A 17,498-nucleotide genomic window follows, 5' to 3' on the forward strand; every position below is an offset into this window, starting at 1 on the left:
TCTAGACCCATTTACCTAGATCCAACTGCTTTATACATGCTATACCTTCTCCCCCTTTCTGGATAAAGAGAGCAAACTTCCTTCCAATTTAGGAGCGGGAATTTCCTAGATATTTATAGTATGATATAGTTGCTTTTTAAAGCTGTCGCATTTGTATCCAAAGATGTTCATCAATATCTGTCAGAAGTTCAGTTCACGGTGTTGCTTATTTTTTGGCTGTGGAAAATTATTGTTGATGTGTTTTAATTTAACATTTGTACCTTTAACTGTTAACAATATTATTTGTGTCTATATAAAAGACTGGGTTTTCCAATTTCTGAATTGTTATTTCCAAACAGCACAAAGAATTGCAGATTGTTCCTCTGGCTCTTTGACAATTTGTTTTTGTGCTAGTAGGTTGTCGAGTCTGCAGCAATATTTCTCAACTCATCTTGTTGGAAATATTGCATCTTCCAAAATAGTTTTTCCACATATGCGAGTCTAGATAAATACATTTATCATACATTAACCTCATGATATATTTCATGCACAAAATTTTCAGATGTTGGACTTTCCATTCTAAGAAGGTTTTTGGATCCACCAAAGTCTTTAACAGCAAAGGTAGGTGTTAAATTGCCAGTCATATATATGTATCTGCTATGTTTCCTGATGTCTCGCATTGGTAACGTTGCTTAACAATCTGAAAGTTCCTGCAAAATACAGAAGTCAGATCAGCGAAAAGCATCAAAACTCGCAAAGAGAGTAAGATTTCTGGTCTAAAGATATGGTTTTTGTAGTTTTTGTTTTCTTTTGTCAAAAAATATAATTTTTTGATTGCTGGCAGAAAAATTTTCTATTGTGGTTTGTAAGATTATATCTATGATATTCCTAGATCTTTCACTATTGCCATATATTTATATCATTCCAGGTTATTGCATGTCTTGATGTGAGGACAAATGATGAAGGTGACCTTGTTGTGACCAAGGGAGACCAGTATGATGTGAGGGAGCATACCAAGGAGCATGAGGTATGGCAAACAATATTTGGTTTTATGGCTTGATTAGAAAACCAAGGTGTTCCGTATCCGTCTTGATATGGCCGTAAAGGCCGATGAGTATCGGTAACAGGCATGACCGTTACGCGATATGGGGGTGAAACAAGGCAGTTTTTTTTTTACCATTTTCGGACCGTATCGGCAGTTATGGGGGCTGTAACGGCCGTTTTAGGGCATAATGGCCGTTAATCCCGTAACTGTAAAAAAGAAAAAGAAAAAGGGCAACTCTTTTTTTTTCCTATTTAAATCCATTTTCTCCTCATTTTTCCACTTTTATCATTGCAAAAACTTTTCTAGATTATTCTATGACAGATTTTGACAGCTCTTACTATATTTTTTAGCATTAAAACTGTAGATTAAAGTGATTTGGGTGAATAAAAGCTTCAAGGGCCATTTTTTCAAAAAAAAAAGGTGGTATTTGTGCATTTTTTTTTCTTCGATTTCTAGTTCTAATGCTTGATTGTGATGTGTAAATATTAGAGACACATAACCATGTTCATAAATTCACTAGACAACAATATACAACACTCACCAAAAGAGTAGACTGTTAGACTACTGTAAACATGTTCAAAACAAAAAGTGAATACATATTTGGAATATTATTATTCTAGATTTTCTATATATATATATATATATATATATATATATATATATATATATATATATATATATATATTCAGAATTTTTCGAGCAAAAAAAAAAAAAAAAACTGTTATGGGCTTGTAATGGTCATTACCGCCACATATCGGCCATTACGGCCGATACCTGTAATGTTAATGGTGGTGACCGTTACGGAATACCTTGTGGAAAACATAAAATATATTGGCTTTCAAAAGGAGCCTGACTTGAGCCTCTTGAGCATCTTGACATCCTAGTTTTTTTCCCCCCAAGTGTATTAATGTGCAGATGAAACCAACAGTTCCAACCTATATATTGCAATTATTTATGTTCCACTGAAAACGTATAATCCAACACTAGTTGCAGGAAACTAATGTTGCACGACCCTTCTTCTCAAGGTGCCGCTCCTGCTTCTAGGCATCCACATTGGTTAACATTTTGAAATGATCATTTGTTACTCCTGCACCCGAATCTGCCTTTGCTTCCTCTCACTCATCATGCTTACTAAGATCCCAAAACCGGAATTTTAGAACCCAAAGAGCTAGTGGGCCTCTTGGGTCTAAAGATGCTTCTATAAAGATTTTTTTTTTTTTTTTTTTTTTTTAAATTTTATTTTATAACAGTGATGATTCAATAAAGATGATGCTGAAACATAGGATCAATGGTTTCTAGGACACAAATGACCTATAGGGGGTGACTTTTTTCTAAACCTTGACGAGGGTGCTTTTACATTTCGAACATAGCCATTAGGACAACATTCTACAGCCAAAACTGCGTCATTCATGAAAGAGAGATACCTTGACCTGGTAGATCGTGATGGATGCTATGCAAGGAGTTAGAAATTATGGAGAAATTGCATAGGTGACATATAAGTAATTCAAATTAAACTGTCCAAATTATGTGTACTAGTTTAGATGTATAACAAACAAAATATTACTCTTGTCTGGTTCTCTAACTACTAGATTGCTGGAGATTTATTGGATGGTTAAAAATGAAAAATATCCAATGGTCTTATTTCAGCAACCAAGTGTACACAAATCAGAGTTTAGGAATGTTCGACCAATCTGATTTTTAGACCATAACTTAGTGACAGTGGGTTTGACAATTTAATCGGTTTAATTTTGAGTTAATATATGCCATGTTTACCATTTCTCTGTTCCTCTGTATCAAGTGTGACACACAGCAAGCCAGAGTATCAAATAACTCCCCTTCATGGACCTTCTCTTACTCTTTGAAAGAAAGGTATTTTCTTTTTAGTTGTAGCTGGCTACACAAATTAAACACTCTTCATGTTGTCCAAGGTGCCCTGCTGCTGACAAATCACATATTTTTTTTTAATTAGTCTTGACATGTCTGGTCCAGTCATTTAAATTCCTGATTCTTGCATAACCCTAAATGCTTCAAAAAATAAAAAAACCCTCTCAAACATTTTTCAATGATGTCTTTTTGTTTATTATTTAGCTTGTAAATTTTTTTTTCTTGGAGTGGTGCTGATCCAGGTATAATTCTTCGCTTTATGTAATCTACACTTCCTTGAGACGTGTTTCCATCATTTCAAAAGAAACTGTTCTCTTATGCTGTAATTTAAATTTATGTGGTTTTTGGAAGTCTGTCATGATGGAGTTCAAAATTTGAACTGTAGACCTGTGGAGGTCTCATAGATTAATGGGACACCATTTAACTAGGTTAGACTATTCATTACGGAACAAACATTAATAGAAGCTATGGGGAATAGGTGCCTACCAAATTGAAATTTCTTTTTGAAGGTATTGCCTTGAGAATTCAAACTTTAAATGCAATAAGACCCGTGATTATGAGATGCAAAAGGTGTTATTTGATATGGTGCAAGAGTTGAGACACATGGCTGTATTACTCTGCTACATATGTTGTATATGCAACAAAACCAATATGCTTAAAGTGTGGGGGTCCACTTCACATGGGGCATAGCTCAAAATCAGATTGATCAGACAACCTGAAGATCTTGTTAATGGACATTTGTTTGCTGAATTGGTTTCTAATGTTAGCTGAATTCAGAAGTTTGGCTATTTTTTTCCAAGCCATCATTAGATGTCCAATAATCAACAAGTTAAGGTATTCCATTTATGATCTTTGTTTTAATGACCCACCTATAACAGTGTCCCCAATTTGAAGGGCTTAAGTTGACCTCCGTGCATGCTATGTATATGCCTTGTATGCATGCAGATGGATCATCACGACCCTCACGGGATTATGAGTGTTTTTTCCTCTAAAGTCGATGTCACCTTGGAAGTCAAGACCTAAGTTTGAAGTTTTCAATCAATTGAGAAATACTAAAGCAATAAGAAAGATTGAAGTGGTGAATCATGGCACATGTTTAAGAATCTGGGTCGTAGACTGTATGGAAATCAATGTGAATGGTTAATCATGGAACGTGTTTGAGAGATCTGGGCCATGGACTGGATGGGAATCAATGTGAATGTACCTATCCTAAAAATCTAGGCTGACCCACTAATCAGGTGGGTTATGCATGTATGTTGAGTATAGTCGATTGATGTTTTTCTTTGTAATAGTCCATTTTCATTGTACGAGTATGGCCCACCTGGTGGTCGGATCTAATTTATGAGACAAGACTTGTTCATTATTGGGCCTGCCTAATGAGTGGCTCAAATCGCATATATGTTTTCCACGTTGGCATGCAAACTGTGATGCACCTCTTTGATCTTTTCTCCCGATATCATTGTAGCATTGCACTTCACAAGTTGGTAACAATATTCCCAATGAGGAATGCTGAGTGCGGATCAGGCTGATATGGAGATTAGGTGAGCCATGTCTGGATTTTATGTATGGAGTGCAGGTCACTTTCTGTCTACCTTCCATTTCTTTTGTAATTGTCTGTCCGCATGATGATCAAATCAAGCTAAATTTTGTGAGAAGGGTCAATTTCTCTTAGCCTTCCATTTCTTTTATAGATGTGTGGTCCACATAATGATCAGATCAACCTTCTTTTCCAGACATGGCATCTACATAGTAGAGCACCAGACTAGCTGCTTGGATGATGAGCCACTTTGCAATGTGTGATTAGAGGAATGCTGGGTGAACTGGCTCAGGTGCTCCTTTTTGGCACTCACCTGTCACATGTCAATCTAGCACATTGGGTGAAATCAAGGCTGCTCATCGAGTTGGGTCCTGCTTTGTAGATTTCTTGTGGATCTGCTCATCCTTTGGGTCATGACGCATGCGTGTAGCAAATAAATGGACTGTCAAAACAAATTCACCAACGATTCATATCCAACATGTGGTTGGGCCAGGGCATGTTCGCTGTTCGCCGCACCTGATGAATGCCCTTGATTTTGCTCGTGTGCGACTCTGGGCATGTGGCATGAAGCCCTTTGTCCATCTCATGCAAGCTAGTACACTTAGCATTGCTTCCTTCTCCTAATGCAAAACGGCAACTTGTATCATAGTAATCCTTGTGTTTAATGCCACTGCATCCATTCTCTGTATATGCTATAGCTACTATACACAGCATTTCCCATTTATAATTTGATTGATTTTGACCTGCTTACGCTATTATTATTATTATTATTTTTACTTTTGCCAGTTATGCTAGAATTACATTATTGTTTTTAACTTGTTGTGTTATTTATTCAAAGGTAAGAAATCTCGGCAAGCCAGTGGACCTTGCTGGACAATATTATAAAGATGGGGCTGATGAGGTATAGCTTGTACTTATCTATGATTTTTGCATCATTGACATGTCTGCTTGTGTTATAGATTAATGATATGCTGCAATAACTGAATACTGTTGCAGGTTAGTTTTTTGAACATAACAGGCTTCCGGGACTTCCCTTTGGGTGATTTGCCAATGCTGAAGGTCTGTGGTTCGGCTGTGAAATTGTAATCCACTAACCAATTTTGAGAACAGTTGATTCTTTTTGCATAACTTCTGTTGCCCATGTTACTTGTTCTCAGTATCTAGTCTATTTTTAATTATTTTGAACATATGGTTTCAACTTTGAATACGTCATTGTCCAACTGTTATTATTGGTATGCTCTGTAGGTTTTGCGCTATGCATCAGAAAACGTTTTCGTACCACTAACTGTTGGTGGTGGTATAAGAGACTTCACGGATGGAAATGGGAGGTAATGTTTTGAATCTTGATTCTTCTTTGGATGACATGAAAGGCAAACATTTGCTTTGTGTATATTTATCTTGCTAGGCTAACAGTTTGATGAAAAATACTAGAAATTTTGTCTTTTTTTTAATAACACAATAGCAAATGAATTCTAGATGGCTAGATGCTTTGAAAATTATTTTGGGGCCCTATTGTGCTAATGCAAGCCAAACTTTTGAAGTCAATATGAAAACAGGTCAAAGGTTCTAGAATCTGATGTTTGGCAGCCCCACATGCACCCCTTTCTACATGCAAGACATGCCAACCTACCAAGCATGTGCAACGTCTTAGTGACAAATAAGATGGTCCCCACCATTAAGATGATCATACACAAATCAGGTAGGTCCACTCATTGTGCCGGCTATACATGTACATTGAATGTGGATAAACAATCCCTATTGTGGTGTATGGGTGGCTGACCTGATGAGCAGACCAACGTGATTTTTATGTATGGTCATTTTCACGTCGGGGCCACCTTATTCCATTCTCAGATGTCACATGCTTGTTAGGTTGGCACACCTGCTGCATCTAAAGGTGCATATGGAGGATTAGCTCATGTAATATCCACATCTATGTTGAATTGTATACACGCAAACACCTTTCTCTCAGCAAGTAAACTTCCTCATGCTTGACTTCCCTCTCAGGCACTATTCTAGCTTGGAAGTTGCTTCAGAATATTTCAGGTCAGGGGCTGATAAGATTTCCATCGGAAGTGATGCAGTTTATGCTGCAGAAGCATATTTAAGAACTGGAGTATGCATAACTTTCACATGATTTTGCTTCAAATAGTTTTTCTATGCTTCTACTGTCCTTCTAATGATCTTTGAACTGCTTTGTTTTAAAGGTAAAGACTGGAAAGAGCAGCTTAGAGCAAATTTCCCGAGTTTATGGGAACCAGGTAATTTTACTTCTTGGCTTTCCAATCGTTGTGTTTTTAAGTTCTCAAATTTTTTGTTGTCGAGATTTTTATATAAAATCCATTTTCTTATATATATATATATATATATATATATATATATATATATATATATATATATATATATATATCCATTTTTCTGGTTTTTACACCAGTGCATCTAATTTGTAGAAACAAAATTTGTGCACTATGACTCTAAATTGATTTTACATCTTATCTCCATTATCTCTTGACATGTACAAATTTTTGAAATTAAGAGAACCCGAAAGTAATGCTGCTTTGACTACCTTGTCCTGGGATTGGTTTGACTGGATGCTTCATTGTTACTTTCCTCATCTAACTGGTCCTTAGCTGCAGGAATTTTCTATTCAAAATGCTGATGCCGCTTCTGCTTCTGAGCCTCTTCTTAATTCTTACTTCTACCACCAATTCCCACTAGATTTTCTAAAGATTTTGGAGATGCTTTTCTAGATTTACATCTACTATTTTGTGGTCATTACAAATTGGCCAAATCTTTGTAAGTAGAGCTGTTCCTATATTAGATTTAGATTGATTTGTAATCAATCTGATTGTTGGAAAAGTTGTTCCTAATCCTATCTAGGGTCTATAAAAGTTGGTCTATGATGTAGAAGGCATTGTATTTTCTGAGTTTATGAGGTTTATTTAGGTATTTGTAAGAAGCGAAAATGTTTCATTTTTAATGTAAGTTGTTTATCATTCTCTACTCCAATATCCTCGTGGGTGTGTTCTTTGTCCATTCTTGTGATTTGGGTGTCGAGATTTCACTGATTCAATAACTGAATTGCACAACTCGCTTGTGAAAAACCCAGGAGTGAAAAAGGTGAGGAAGAGTGTTAAGTGGTGAATGGTAAAAGGATTCAAGAACTTTTGAATCTTCCCACAAGCATCATAGGCTAAGGAGAATGCATCAACCCTTCCAGGTTTTGAGAAATTGCTCCTCCCGCTGCTAGGGGAGGATTCAATTGATCTCCTTCCTTCACAAGTCTGCGAATCCATCTGTGTTAGAAAAGCATCACAAGTCAAGACCCTTTGCTGAATCAAGCAAGAACTACTTTGAAGGTGGAGTTCTTGGTGCAGGATTCACCATACTCTCTTCTTAGCAATTTCTAAACTATCTCTTTTTACTTAAATTTTACATCACCAAAATCCGATTTCAAGGATTTTGTTTCCCAGAAAGTAAAGATCGTGTGTAGGAACAAAAGGAGAAGGTGTCTCACACTTTCTCTGTCATTGAAATCCTTACCAGATTGTGGTAGTGGAGACTATTTTGGAGTCAAAGCTTTCAATCTTCTAACATTCCCACACAAAAGTTGGTTCGGTCACAAAATCCGGCTAGTGGCGATTGCATCTGAATTCTATTTATTTATGCCAATGATTTTCAGGTGGGTGGGTGATCTGTTTCACAAAAGCAAAGTCATTTTCTGCACATTTTCCTTGATTAATGCCCATTTGTATCTCAATGTGCATCTTGTTGATTTTCCCTTTCCATGTTTTTATTTGGTCCATTTAAGATGTTATATGCATACCTTTGAGATATATATATTTTTTTGTTAGCTTGTTAGTACACCCACTGTCAGTTCACACTTCGCTGTTGGCCACCCCCACTAGGGAATCGATACCAAGACCTTGCATACCTTTGAGATTTGTTTGTGTTTAAGACCTGAATTTTGATAGGACACTATTGATCATTTGCATACAATTAATTATTGGGTTTGTAAGATATTTGAGTTTTTTAGAGTCATCCATACCTAACTTTATGCCATATGATCCTGTGAAGCATGGATTGGATGGTGTTGTCATTCTCTCACTTCTGGTGTAATTGAAAGAATTACCTGCTAAAAGTATTGATCAATCTCTACCTTCTTAGGCAGTGGTTGTAAGTATCGATCCCCGCCGAGTGTACCTAAAGAATCCTGCTGATGTCAATTTCAAGGCTGTAAAAGTTACAAAGCCAGGTACTTTTTTGTTGTTGTTGTTGTGAACTTCATCTTCTCTTCTGAATCTCGATTGGTGGTCACTGCAGAAACTTTAATTTGCAAATCTGGCCTTTCGTTATGATGTCCATCTAGTTTCCACTAGTTATTTACATTTTAGAGGGGTGACATTTTGTTACTTTCTTGATGTACCAATTTCAGGCCCAAGTGGAGAAGAATATGCCTGGTACCAGTGCACGGTGCGCCTTTTGTCCCATTTTAATGCTTATTTAGACACTTATTTCAGTGGGAATGAAGTTCTCGAGTAGCATTGTCATCTCATTGTGTTACCATCTACTTTCTTTGCTCTTCATTGTAGTTTTTGTATGTTGTGGAAAAACACGTAGCATATCACCTTTGGGCTTTGGGACAAAGGACATGAGTCTCTACTTCATGTTTTTGATGTGTTTTGTGATTTTTAAATTTTTTTTTTTTTTTTTCCAGTTATCTTTTGTATTTTTCCTCTTATGCATAACCTCAAAGATTCAGAACTTTACCTTCCTTGTTTGTGATGAACATGGAACTTCTCTTTTGTGCACTGAATTTGTACATCTGGAGCCCATGGTTGGTTTAACCAAGCCATTGATCTGATGCTCCCCCATTGTGGATTGATCATGCCCCAAAATTAACCTCAATTGGTCAACTATATCCTTTCCATTGTTGATATGCAAGTTCATAGTTAAGAAGAAATGCACCAATAATCCACATTCAATGGAGAAAAGACCAAAGATTTGATAATTAGGATCTTTCAATTTGGGAGGTTTTTTTTTTTTTGCATGGTCCATCCATGATGGGTGCCATCAGATCAATGGCCTAGATAAAACAACCATGGCCTCACATTTACAAATTCGGTGGTGTGTGTATGTGCGAGTGTGTTTGTGTGTGTGTGTGGAGGGAGGGATAAGTGTGTGAAAACCTTGGAGGGAGGGATAAATGTATGGAAACCTTCCTATGCACTTAGTTGCATTTAGACTTGTTAGCATCTGCGTCCCACATATGGATTGCCCATTAGATCCAGTCCACTCTTCATTGTCTGCCTTTGACAGTTGTACTGATCCAAACTGTTAAGTCAGAGGAGAAAAATTGATGAACAAGATTAGGTCCAGTTTCAAATGTTTGGCTTCAACTGATTATTGTATTTTGCACTGTAGCAGAAGAAAAGTGGACTAGAGCTAATGGACAGTCCACATAGGTGGTTTGGATGCCACCAAGTCCAAATGCAGCTAGGTGCATGGGAAGCGATAAAATGTAGAACACTTTTTGCAAGCCATAAACTGCTTTATTGATTTAATGGGCTGCTCTTTACTTTCATGATTAGGACTTGTCGTTGCTTCTACTACAATTCATTGCAAATCCACTTCTTTATATGAAGGATGCAATTGTACAAGTCCCATTGCATCATGAACACCTTTCTGTTTATTTCTGTGCAAGCAGGTCAACGGTGGGCGAGAGGGTCGACCTATTGGAGCTTATGAGCTTGCAAAAGCCGTTGAAGAGCTGGGAGCAGGAGAAATACTGCTCAACTGCATAGATTGTGATGGTAATAATTCCTTTTTTTGTTCCCTTGTTTGTTTTGTTTTCATTCTGTATTTCCTTGGCTTTGACCTTTCGGCAATAAAATCATCATTGTTTCAAAAAAAAAAAGAAAAAAATCATCTTAGATTTGCTCAACTTTGACAATCTGAGCTCCAGATGATATCTATATGATTGCTATTTACCATATATCCCAAATACTTTTGCAATGCCAGTTGTTCAAAAGTGTCACAGTAAATATCTGATTATTAATGAAATGTTTCGAATGTACCTTTTGCTTTGCACAAAATGGTCAGTCCTTCCTTGCCTTTCCATCGCCAACGAAGCTAATACAGTGAGCAAAAGACATTGCAATTAATGGTACTAGCAGGCTTGCATGTGATTTAAGTTGTACTAACCTCACCGGCGCCTGTATACCGAGTCAGCACATTCCCATGTTTGCCATGCTCACACACACACTCATACACAAAAGATTCGTGTAGTACCTTCTACCTATGTCCTTTTCATCCTTCCTTTTGCTCTTTAGAGGCTTCAACTTGAACCGACTCACTCCTAATCTATGCAGTTGGTCTCCATTGCGCATGGCCAAATCATCCAAGTCTACTTTCCTCATCTTCTTACCCTATTGAGCTGCTCATAAGCTCCCTTGAATGCATCCATTTCGAATTCTATCCTTCCTCATCTTGGCTTTGCAATATTTGATTGATCGAAATTCTGTAATATGCCATTTACTATAGAAGTTCCCAGGGAATTCATTAGAGGAATGTTTCCAGTCAAATTTTTTTTTTTAAAATTCTTGCATATCTCTACCGGTTTTCCAAATTAATCCCACTCATCCATGTCAACATCCTCATTTCAGCTACACCCAATCCTATGAACATGTTGTTTCTTGACTGCCCAACATTATGTCCCACAAGGCATGGCTGGTCTATAGTTTGCTGAAGTGTGAACTGAAGCAGCAACAAGTTCAGGCATGGGAGTGGGGAAGCATCAATTAAAAAATGTTAGCAAGTATAAATGGCTAGGAAGCAGAAGCATGATTCCGAACTGTGATTTGAAGCAGGAGCGACACCTAGTTAGAAAGATCCTGCAACTAAGGGCTGGTCTTATAGCTACCCTATAAACTCTCCCTTCAGTTTTGATTGGTATGTGGCGATCACAAAAAAACTCCCGAGGCACATCTCCACTTCATCAACCCATTTATAATTCTATGAGCAACATCTTTTTCATTATCTCCGCTCTCATGAATTATTGACCTGAGATATCGGTAATGGTCGTTCTCGGGTACTTCTTGGCCATCAATCTTAAATAATTCCTTGTTTCCACTCCTATTGCTTACTAAAATGGTCATCCTTTTGATCGAAGAGAGCTGAGATGTTTTTTGCACTGACCCTATCTTCTAGATGTCCTGGTCAAAGAATTAGATGTTTAACTCATGTGGTGGGCCACACATGTTTGTTAAAAGTGAACTATTAGCTGCACTTTCTTTAACCATCTATTTTTCCACACGTTCCCAGACTGGCTTATTTTTGGGGCAGTGTGTATCCATGCTGCGCTCTTCTGACAAACAACTAGAGTTTTGCGGATGGCACGTGTTGAGACATGTGCCTCCAGGTATGTGCATGGTACTTAGTAAGGATGAGCCGACTTCCTTTCATCATTAATAATAATAATAATAATAATAATAATAAAAGAAAACCCAAGAGAATCAACAGTGCTGTGAAATCAGTTTTCTTAACCAAAAAACTTAGCCCTGCTCCAGAGCACAGGCATGTAACTTATCCTCGGTGGGATTTTTTGGCCACTAATGCTAGAGCTGTTCGATCATGTTCCAGGAGACGTCATGTTTTTTTTAATTAATGGCAAGAAGTCATTATTATTATTATTAATTTTAAACCACGAGTTCTTTGCTTTTTAGCTTTCTTTTTTCTTCACAGAAGTAGCTGAGTTTCTGTAGCACTGAAATGCTTGCTGCTGCAGGTCAGGGACAGGGTTTTGATATCGACCTGATCAAGCTGATTTCAGATGCAGTGACTATCCCTGTAATTGCAAGCAGTGGTGCTGGTGCAGTTGAACACTTCTCTGAGGTTTTTAACAAAACAAGCGCTTCTGCTGCCCTTGCTGCAGGCATCTTCCATCGGAAGGAGGTAATTCTCGATGGAAATGTACATCCTACTCTATCCATAATCTTTAAACGAATGATTAAGATGTACTTGAATGTTTATATCGTTAGAATAATGATACTCGACATCTTGTTTCTTTTCTGAAAGATCAAAGTTCATTTCATTTTATCATGCATTTAGCAGTAAATTAATGCATTTTCTGTAGGCTTCATGATATTGGTTCATCCTTGGGAGTTCTTCATATATGCAATTTGTTAGCTATGACTGACGTCAACAGCCCTCACTACCCTTTTCAAAAATGATTATGGATGTTCGCTAAGGTGATGCAGGGACATGTGATGACCAAACCTTAGATGCATATATAATTAGGTTAAAAAATATTTAAATAAATATACCAATTAACTAACTGTTTCCAATCAAAGGAATTAGGTGAATCTCAACACAAAGATGAAGTTATTCTGTCAGGATCATGCCCCTTACCATAAGATCACGTAAACAGTAAAAAGGGAGGACCTAGGGATATGAGGATATCCCAGATCTAGCATAAGTCAGTCCACGGTCAAGTTTGGATCTGATCCTACTAACTAACCATCCCTCTTTTCCGTTCAAATTAGAAAGGAGGTATCCAAAGAGGAACGAAAGGGGTGAAGGACGAGGGGTTCAAAATGAAGAAAGTACGGGTCCTTTTGTCATCAAAAGAAAAGAAGGAAGATGATTCTTACCTTTTCCTATACCTCGAAGATCTAAAAAGAAAGAAACCTGAAATCGGGATGGAATCTTTAACACTCAAGGGTCATCCTGAAACCCTAATCTCTTGAATAAAAAGAAAGAAAGGAGACGGATTTCTATTCATTCAATAATAATGAGAATAGGGTTTTTCACAACGTATATATAAGCTATGAAAAAAGTAAAAGTGCACTAAAGCCCCTGGAAACAAGAAAAATAATAAAAAGACGAAAAATAAAGAAAGTTGCAATAAAGCCCTTGAAACAAGAAAAAGAACAAAAAAATCTAAAACTAAAATACCCATGTGGTAGGGTGTAAAATCCAACCCATGGATCTTTGGTTGGGGTGCGGTCATGCTGCTCCTGTACTCGTAGCGTATCGGAAAGTGGGTCCGATGGATCCATCGTCCATCCACATCAACTCCTCCGCTCTGGTACTCTGTCGTCGACGCCTCCTCCTTTAATACACTCTAAAAGGTGCACCACTGATGTCCGTATCATAAGGCTACACAGGTGTGGAGCTCTGCCCATCTGGTATCAATGTGTAGGCACACATTCCAATACAACATATGTACACAAGGTCCAAGTGTTCCATCAGGTTGGCTTCGCTGTTTTCATATTCTGGCCTAAAAATAAGGATGTTTCATTCAGGTGGGACACTCTGTTCAAAACAAATGGATGGCTAGAAAAAAAAGAAAAAGAAGAGTTTTAGCAATCTGTTTTTGTTCATGTTGTCCTCCTGAGGAGTGAAGCGGCCTGATTTTTACGCAAGAAATCTAAACAGGGTGGCCCACCTGATAGAAATTCAGGACCTTTGACATGTGTGCCAATCATCATGTCTGCTTGGGCCTGGATGGGTGGGCCCCTGAACACGTGGGCTTAGCAATCTCTTATTGCCATATATACTAGCTGCACATAACCATATTCTAGCAATCCAATTTATGCCGTTTATTCACAAAGCACCTGGCCGATAGGTTGGAAATTGGCCAGTATATACACCAGTTCTGTCATGTTCATAACACGAATCTTTTCTTAGTATATAAAATGCGAAAATCTTAGATGATGGGAGTATCGATTTCTCTTCTACCAAAAACTACATATTTTTGTTTGAATTTGCCTCATTTTGATCTTAAAATGACATGCCCACTTTCCAGAACCAATAAGAATGTAATGAATTTGCCAAAATGACAAAAATGCCCTTGAAAATGATCGAAAGCTTTAGATGCAGCATGTTTTACTCAATAACAGGGAAAAACTATTTGAGTATTCCCCAAAATTTGAAAGGTTCCTTCCACCTCTTTGGTAATTAGAGTGGTTTGGCTATATCCAGCTGAAACTGATTATTCTTCCTCGATGGGTGTCAGTGATCTCATCTGACATGGCAGTAGCAAGGTTTCATTTGAACAAAGTTTCTCGGGATAAAAAAGAATTTCATGAGGGGCCCAATCTGCCAGCTCAACCTGTCAGCCGAACTTGCATATCTGTCCCCACATCCTGTCAATCTCTTTTCCTAGACACTTTGGTTTCTTCATCTGAACAGGCTCTGAGAGTTTTCTTTTTTCGTACTCTAGTAAGGTTGAGCAACTATCATTGTTGCTAAAACTAATTCCTTGTGTGGTTGAGGCAGGTTCCCATTTCATCTGTGAAAGAGCATCTATTGAAAGAAGGGATAGAAGTCAGAATGTGATGGTTTCAGGCCTCAGAATCATCATCACCAAGAGAACTCATTTGAGATGTAGGCATTTGAAGTTTTGTGACAGTGAGGCAGGACTTTCCAGTTCATATATGGTTTCTCCTCATTTTTGGATCCTGTAACAGTTAATAGTTTAGATATTTATGTTTGTGGAGGTTGCTTTTGAGGCAGGACTTTTCAGTTCATATACGTTTTCTTCTCATTTTTGGATCCTGTAACGGTTCTAGTTTGGATATTTATGTTTGTTGAGGTTGCTTGAGGTATTTGAAGGAAATTGATATCTACACCTGCCTCATTGATCATAACACCCTTTTCTTTTGGAAAATATAAGAGTATGACTTTGTGCTGTTGTATTACCAAAATACAGCTCCATGGCTTCATGATACACGTGTATGAGATCTGGGCTGTTCATTGGAGCACCTCGTGAGGTTGCTCTCCACTGACACTTGCCCTGGTCCACTCATTTGGTGGTCTACACTAGTATGAGCAAAATGGGTGGCTGGAGAAATTTGAGTAACAGTCCAAAATTTCTGCGGTGAGTGGACTAAGCTGAATCTCGGTCCCTCCCACGTAATGAATGGTATGGATTTTGTACATATGCTACATTGGTACATGTGCCATGCAGCCCTGTCCACGGTTGGTGATTACTCCACTTGGTGAAAATAACACCCGTTTACCACCTTGAATCTGGTGGTAAATTGATGTATTTCAAATCCAAGTAGCTGGTTGGTGATTACTCCACTTGGTGAAAATAACACCCGTTTACCACCTCGAATGTGGTGGTAAATTGATGTATTTCAAATCCAAGTAGCTGATTTTTGTGTTTGGTAGCCTTGGATTTGGAGGTAAATGGAATTGGAAGTATTTTAAATCATTCTTTTCGGTGTGTTTTAAAATCTGCATGATCCAGAGGAAACTCCTTTTTTGCCTTCTTTTACAGGGCAATGTCTCTCGGCTACTAATTCATGGCATGCTAATAATACGCATAATAAAACAATGTACTCGTAGATTGCAACACTAAAAACACATCAATAGAATGATATGAACCATCCAAATGTTAGACATCTAAATGGATGGTTAAAAAGCATAAAAGAGCTGCCTATTGGTGATCCTTGCATTTGTGGCTCACCCAAGACTTGAAATTTTCTCTCTCTTTTTTTTTTGGCCAAAGTATATATTTTAATGGGGGCTCATTACAATAATCCTATCAAATATGACACATATATACAAATTTGGATCATGAAAGCTGATGTAGGTAATCAAATGTAAGCCTATACTAAAGAACTACAATGACCTCCAAATACAGGCTGTCATAGAAAAGATTTGGATTCCAGTGCATTTCAACCACACAAATAAAGATTCGAAATCACCTTGATTCTAATGTAACTGTGATTTCAATTCAAATGCAATCCAAATCCAAGCTCCCAAGCGGCCCTAAAGGGAGAGGTGAAATGGGAACCAAATCCAAGCTCCCAAGCAGCCCTAAAGGGAAAGGTGAAATGGGAAACCGTACGAGCTCATGGGTGCTACCCTTGCCATGTAGGCCCAGGTTGATGAACTTCTTTCATATCCACGCTGCCCATTCGCTCTTTCAGCTTATTTAAGGACGCTGTGCCAAAACTTAAGAAGATCCAAACCTCGGGTGGACTACACTACTGTAAAAGCGGTGAATTGACCATTAAAAGTTTTTGTATGCCACAAGTTTTGGATCAAGCTAATATTTATATTTTCTCTTAATCTAGATCTGTTTGACCTTATAATGAGTTGGATGACAAATAAAAATTATGAATATGCTTATAGGAAGCAAATGGACGGAGGGGTATTCGAGGTGCATGGCCATGTGCACGGTGGTCGACCATCGATAAAAAAAAGTATATGGGGTGAGAGAGGCTCGAACTCTCGACCTCAGGATTACTCTTAAGCTATGAGACCTACGCGCTAGCCAACTGCGCCACCACCCCTTGTGTTGCTTTAAGAGGAAATAAAACTAAATACCTTTGAATTGTCAGGCTCCCAAAAGTTATTTTCACAACATAGATGGATGATCCGTTTGGACGCCGAGTGTGGCAGAGGTTGTCCATTTTAAGGCTTATTAAAGGAAGCAAATCCAAGGCCCAAGTGGGCCACACCACGGGAAGCAACGGTGATAATGCATTGTGAACAGAAAAACATGACCATGGATAAAGAATAAATATATCAAGGTGGGCCCCATGGTAAGGGATGCAGTCCTAGGTGAGGCCGGGGTCTCACCTAATCGGCTCCCAGCGGGATAGGACGCACCAGCTGGCTGGTGTCAAAGCTCTGTACCCTACCATGATGTATGTGTTTCAACCCGTCGTACATTCATTTTTGCCATCTTATTTTAGGGCATGAACCCAGAAATGAGGCAGATCTAAATCACAAGTAAACCACATCATAGAAAAACAGTATTGATTGAATGTCCACTATTAAAAACCAAGGCCTCCTGTAAGGATTATTTGCCATCCAACTTGTAAAGTTACACAAACCTAGATGAAGAGATAACACAAGCATCACCTTAATCCAAAACTTTCAAATCCTAAAGATGGACAGTCATTTCAGGAGTTCAGTGGGGCCCATAGTCATCTATATGTTTTATCTACATATCCATATATTTTGATAAATAACTTTAGGGCATTAACTCCAAAAAGAGGCAGATAAGAGGAAACAATTAGAATTGAACTCTTACTA

The 17,498-nt window shown here is 38.0% G+C and overlaps 1 protein-coding gene and 1 non-coding gene across 2 annotated transcripts in view; one reads left to right on the forward strand and one right to left on the reverse strand.

Moving 5' to 3' along the window:
* Positions 1–15,042, forward strand: part of LOC131240471 (imidazole glycerol phosphate synthase hisHF, chloroplastic) — a 34,785-nt gene extending 19,743 nt beyond the window's left edge. The window contains exons 7-19 of the mRNA XM_058238721.1: positions 542–600; positions 703–741; positions 908–1,006; positions 5,284–5,346; positions 5,442–5,504; positions 5,691–5,773; positions 6,450–6,558; positions 6,650–6,703; positions 8,610–8,697; positions 8,878–8,915; positions 10,150–10,255; positions 12,229–12,395; positions 14,724–15,042. Coding sequence (XP_058094704.1) covers positions 542–600; positions 703–741; positions 908–1,006; positions 5,284–5,346; positions 5,442–5,504; positions 5,691–5,773; positions 6,450–6,558; positions 6,650–6,703; positions 8,610–8,697; positions 8,878–8,915; positions 10,150–10,255; positions 12,229–12,395; positions 14,724–14,783 — 1,028 coding nt within the window. The 3' untranslated portion in view covers positions 14,784–15,042. The remainder of the gene's footprint in view (positions 1–541; positions 601–702; positions 742–907; positions 1,007–5,283; positions 5,347–5,441; positions 5,505–5,690; positions 5,774–6,449; positions 6,559–6,649; positions 6,704–8,609; positions 8,698–8,877; positions 8,916–10,149; positions 10,256–12,228; positions 12,396–14,723) is intronic.
* Positions 15,043–16,665: 1,623 nt separating this feature from the next.
* On the reverse strand, positions 16,666–16,750 carry TRNAM-CAU (transfer RNA methionine (anticodon CAU)). The gene is given in 2 exon segments: positions 16,666–16,701; positions 16,713–16,750. It is a non-coding gene; the product is annotated as a tRNA-Met (tRNA).
* Positions 16,751–17,498: the final 748 nt, after the last annotated feature.

The sequence above is a fragment of the Magnolia sinica genome, chromosome 3, assembly GCF_029962835.1.
Source record: "Magnolia sinica isolate HGM2019 chromosome 3, MsV1, whole genome shotgun sequence".
Lineage (NCBI taxonomy): Eukaryota > Viridiplantae > Streptophyta > Magnoliopsida > Magnoliales > Magnoliaceae > Magnolia > Magnolia sinica.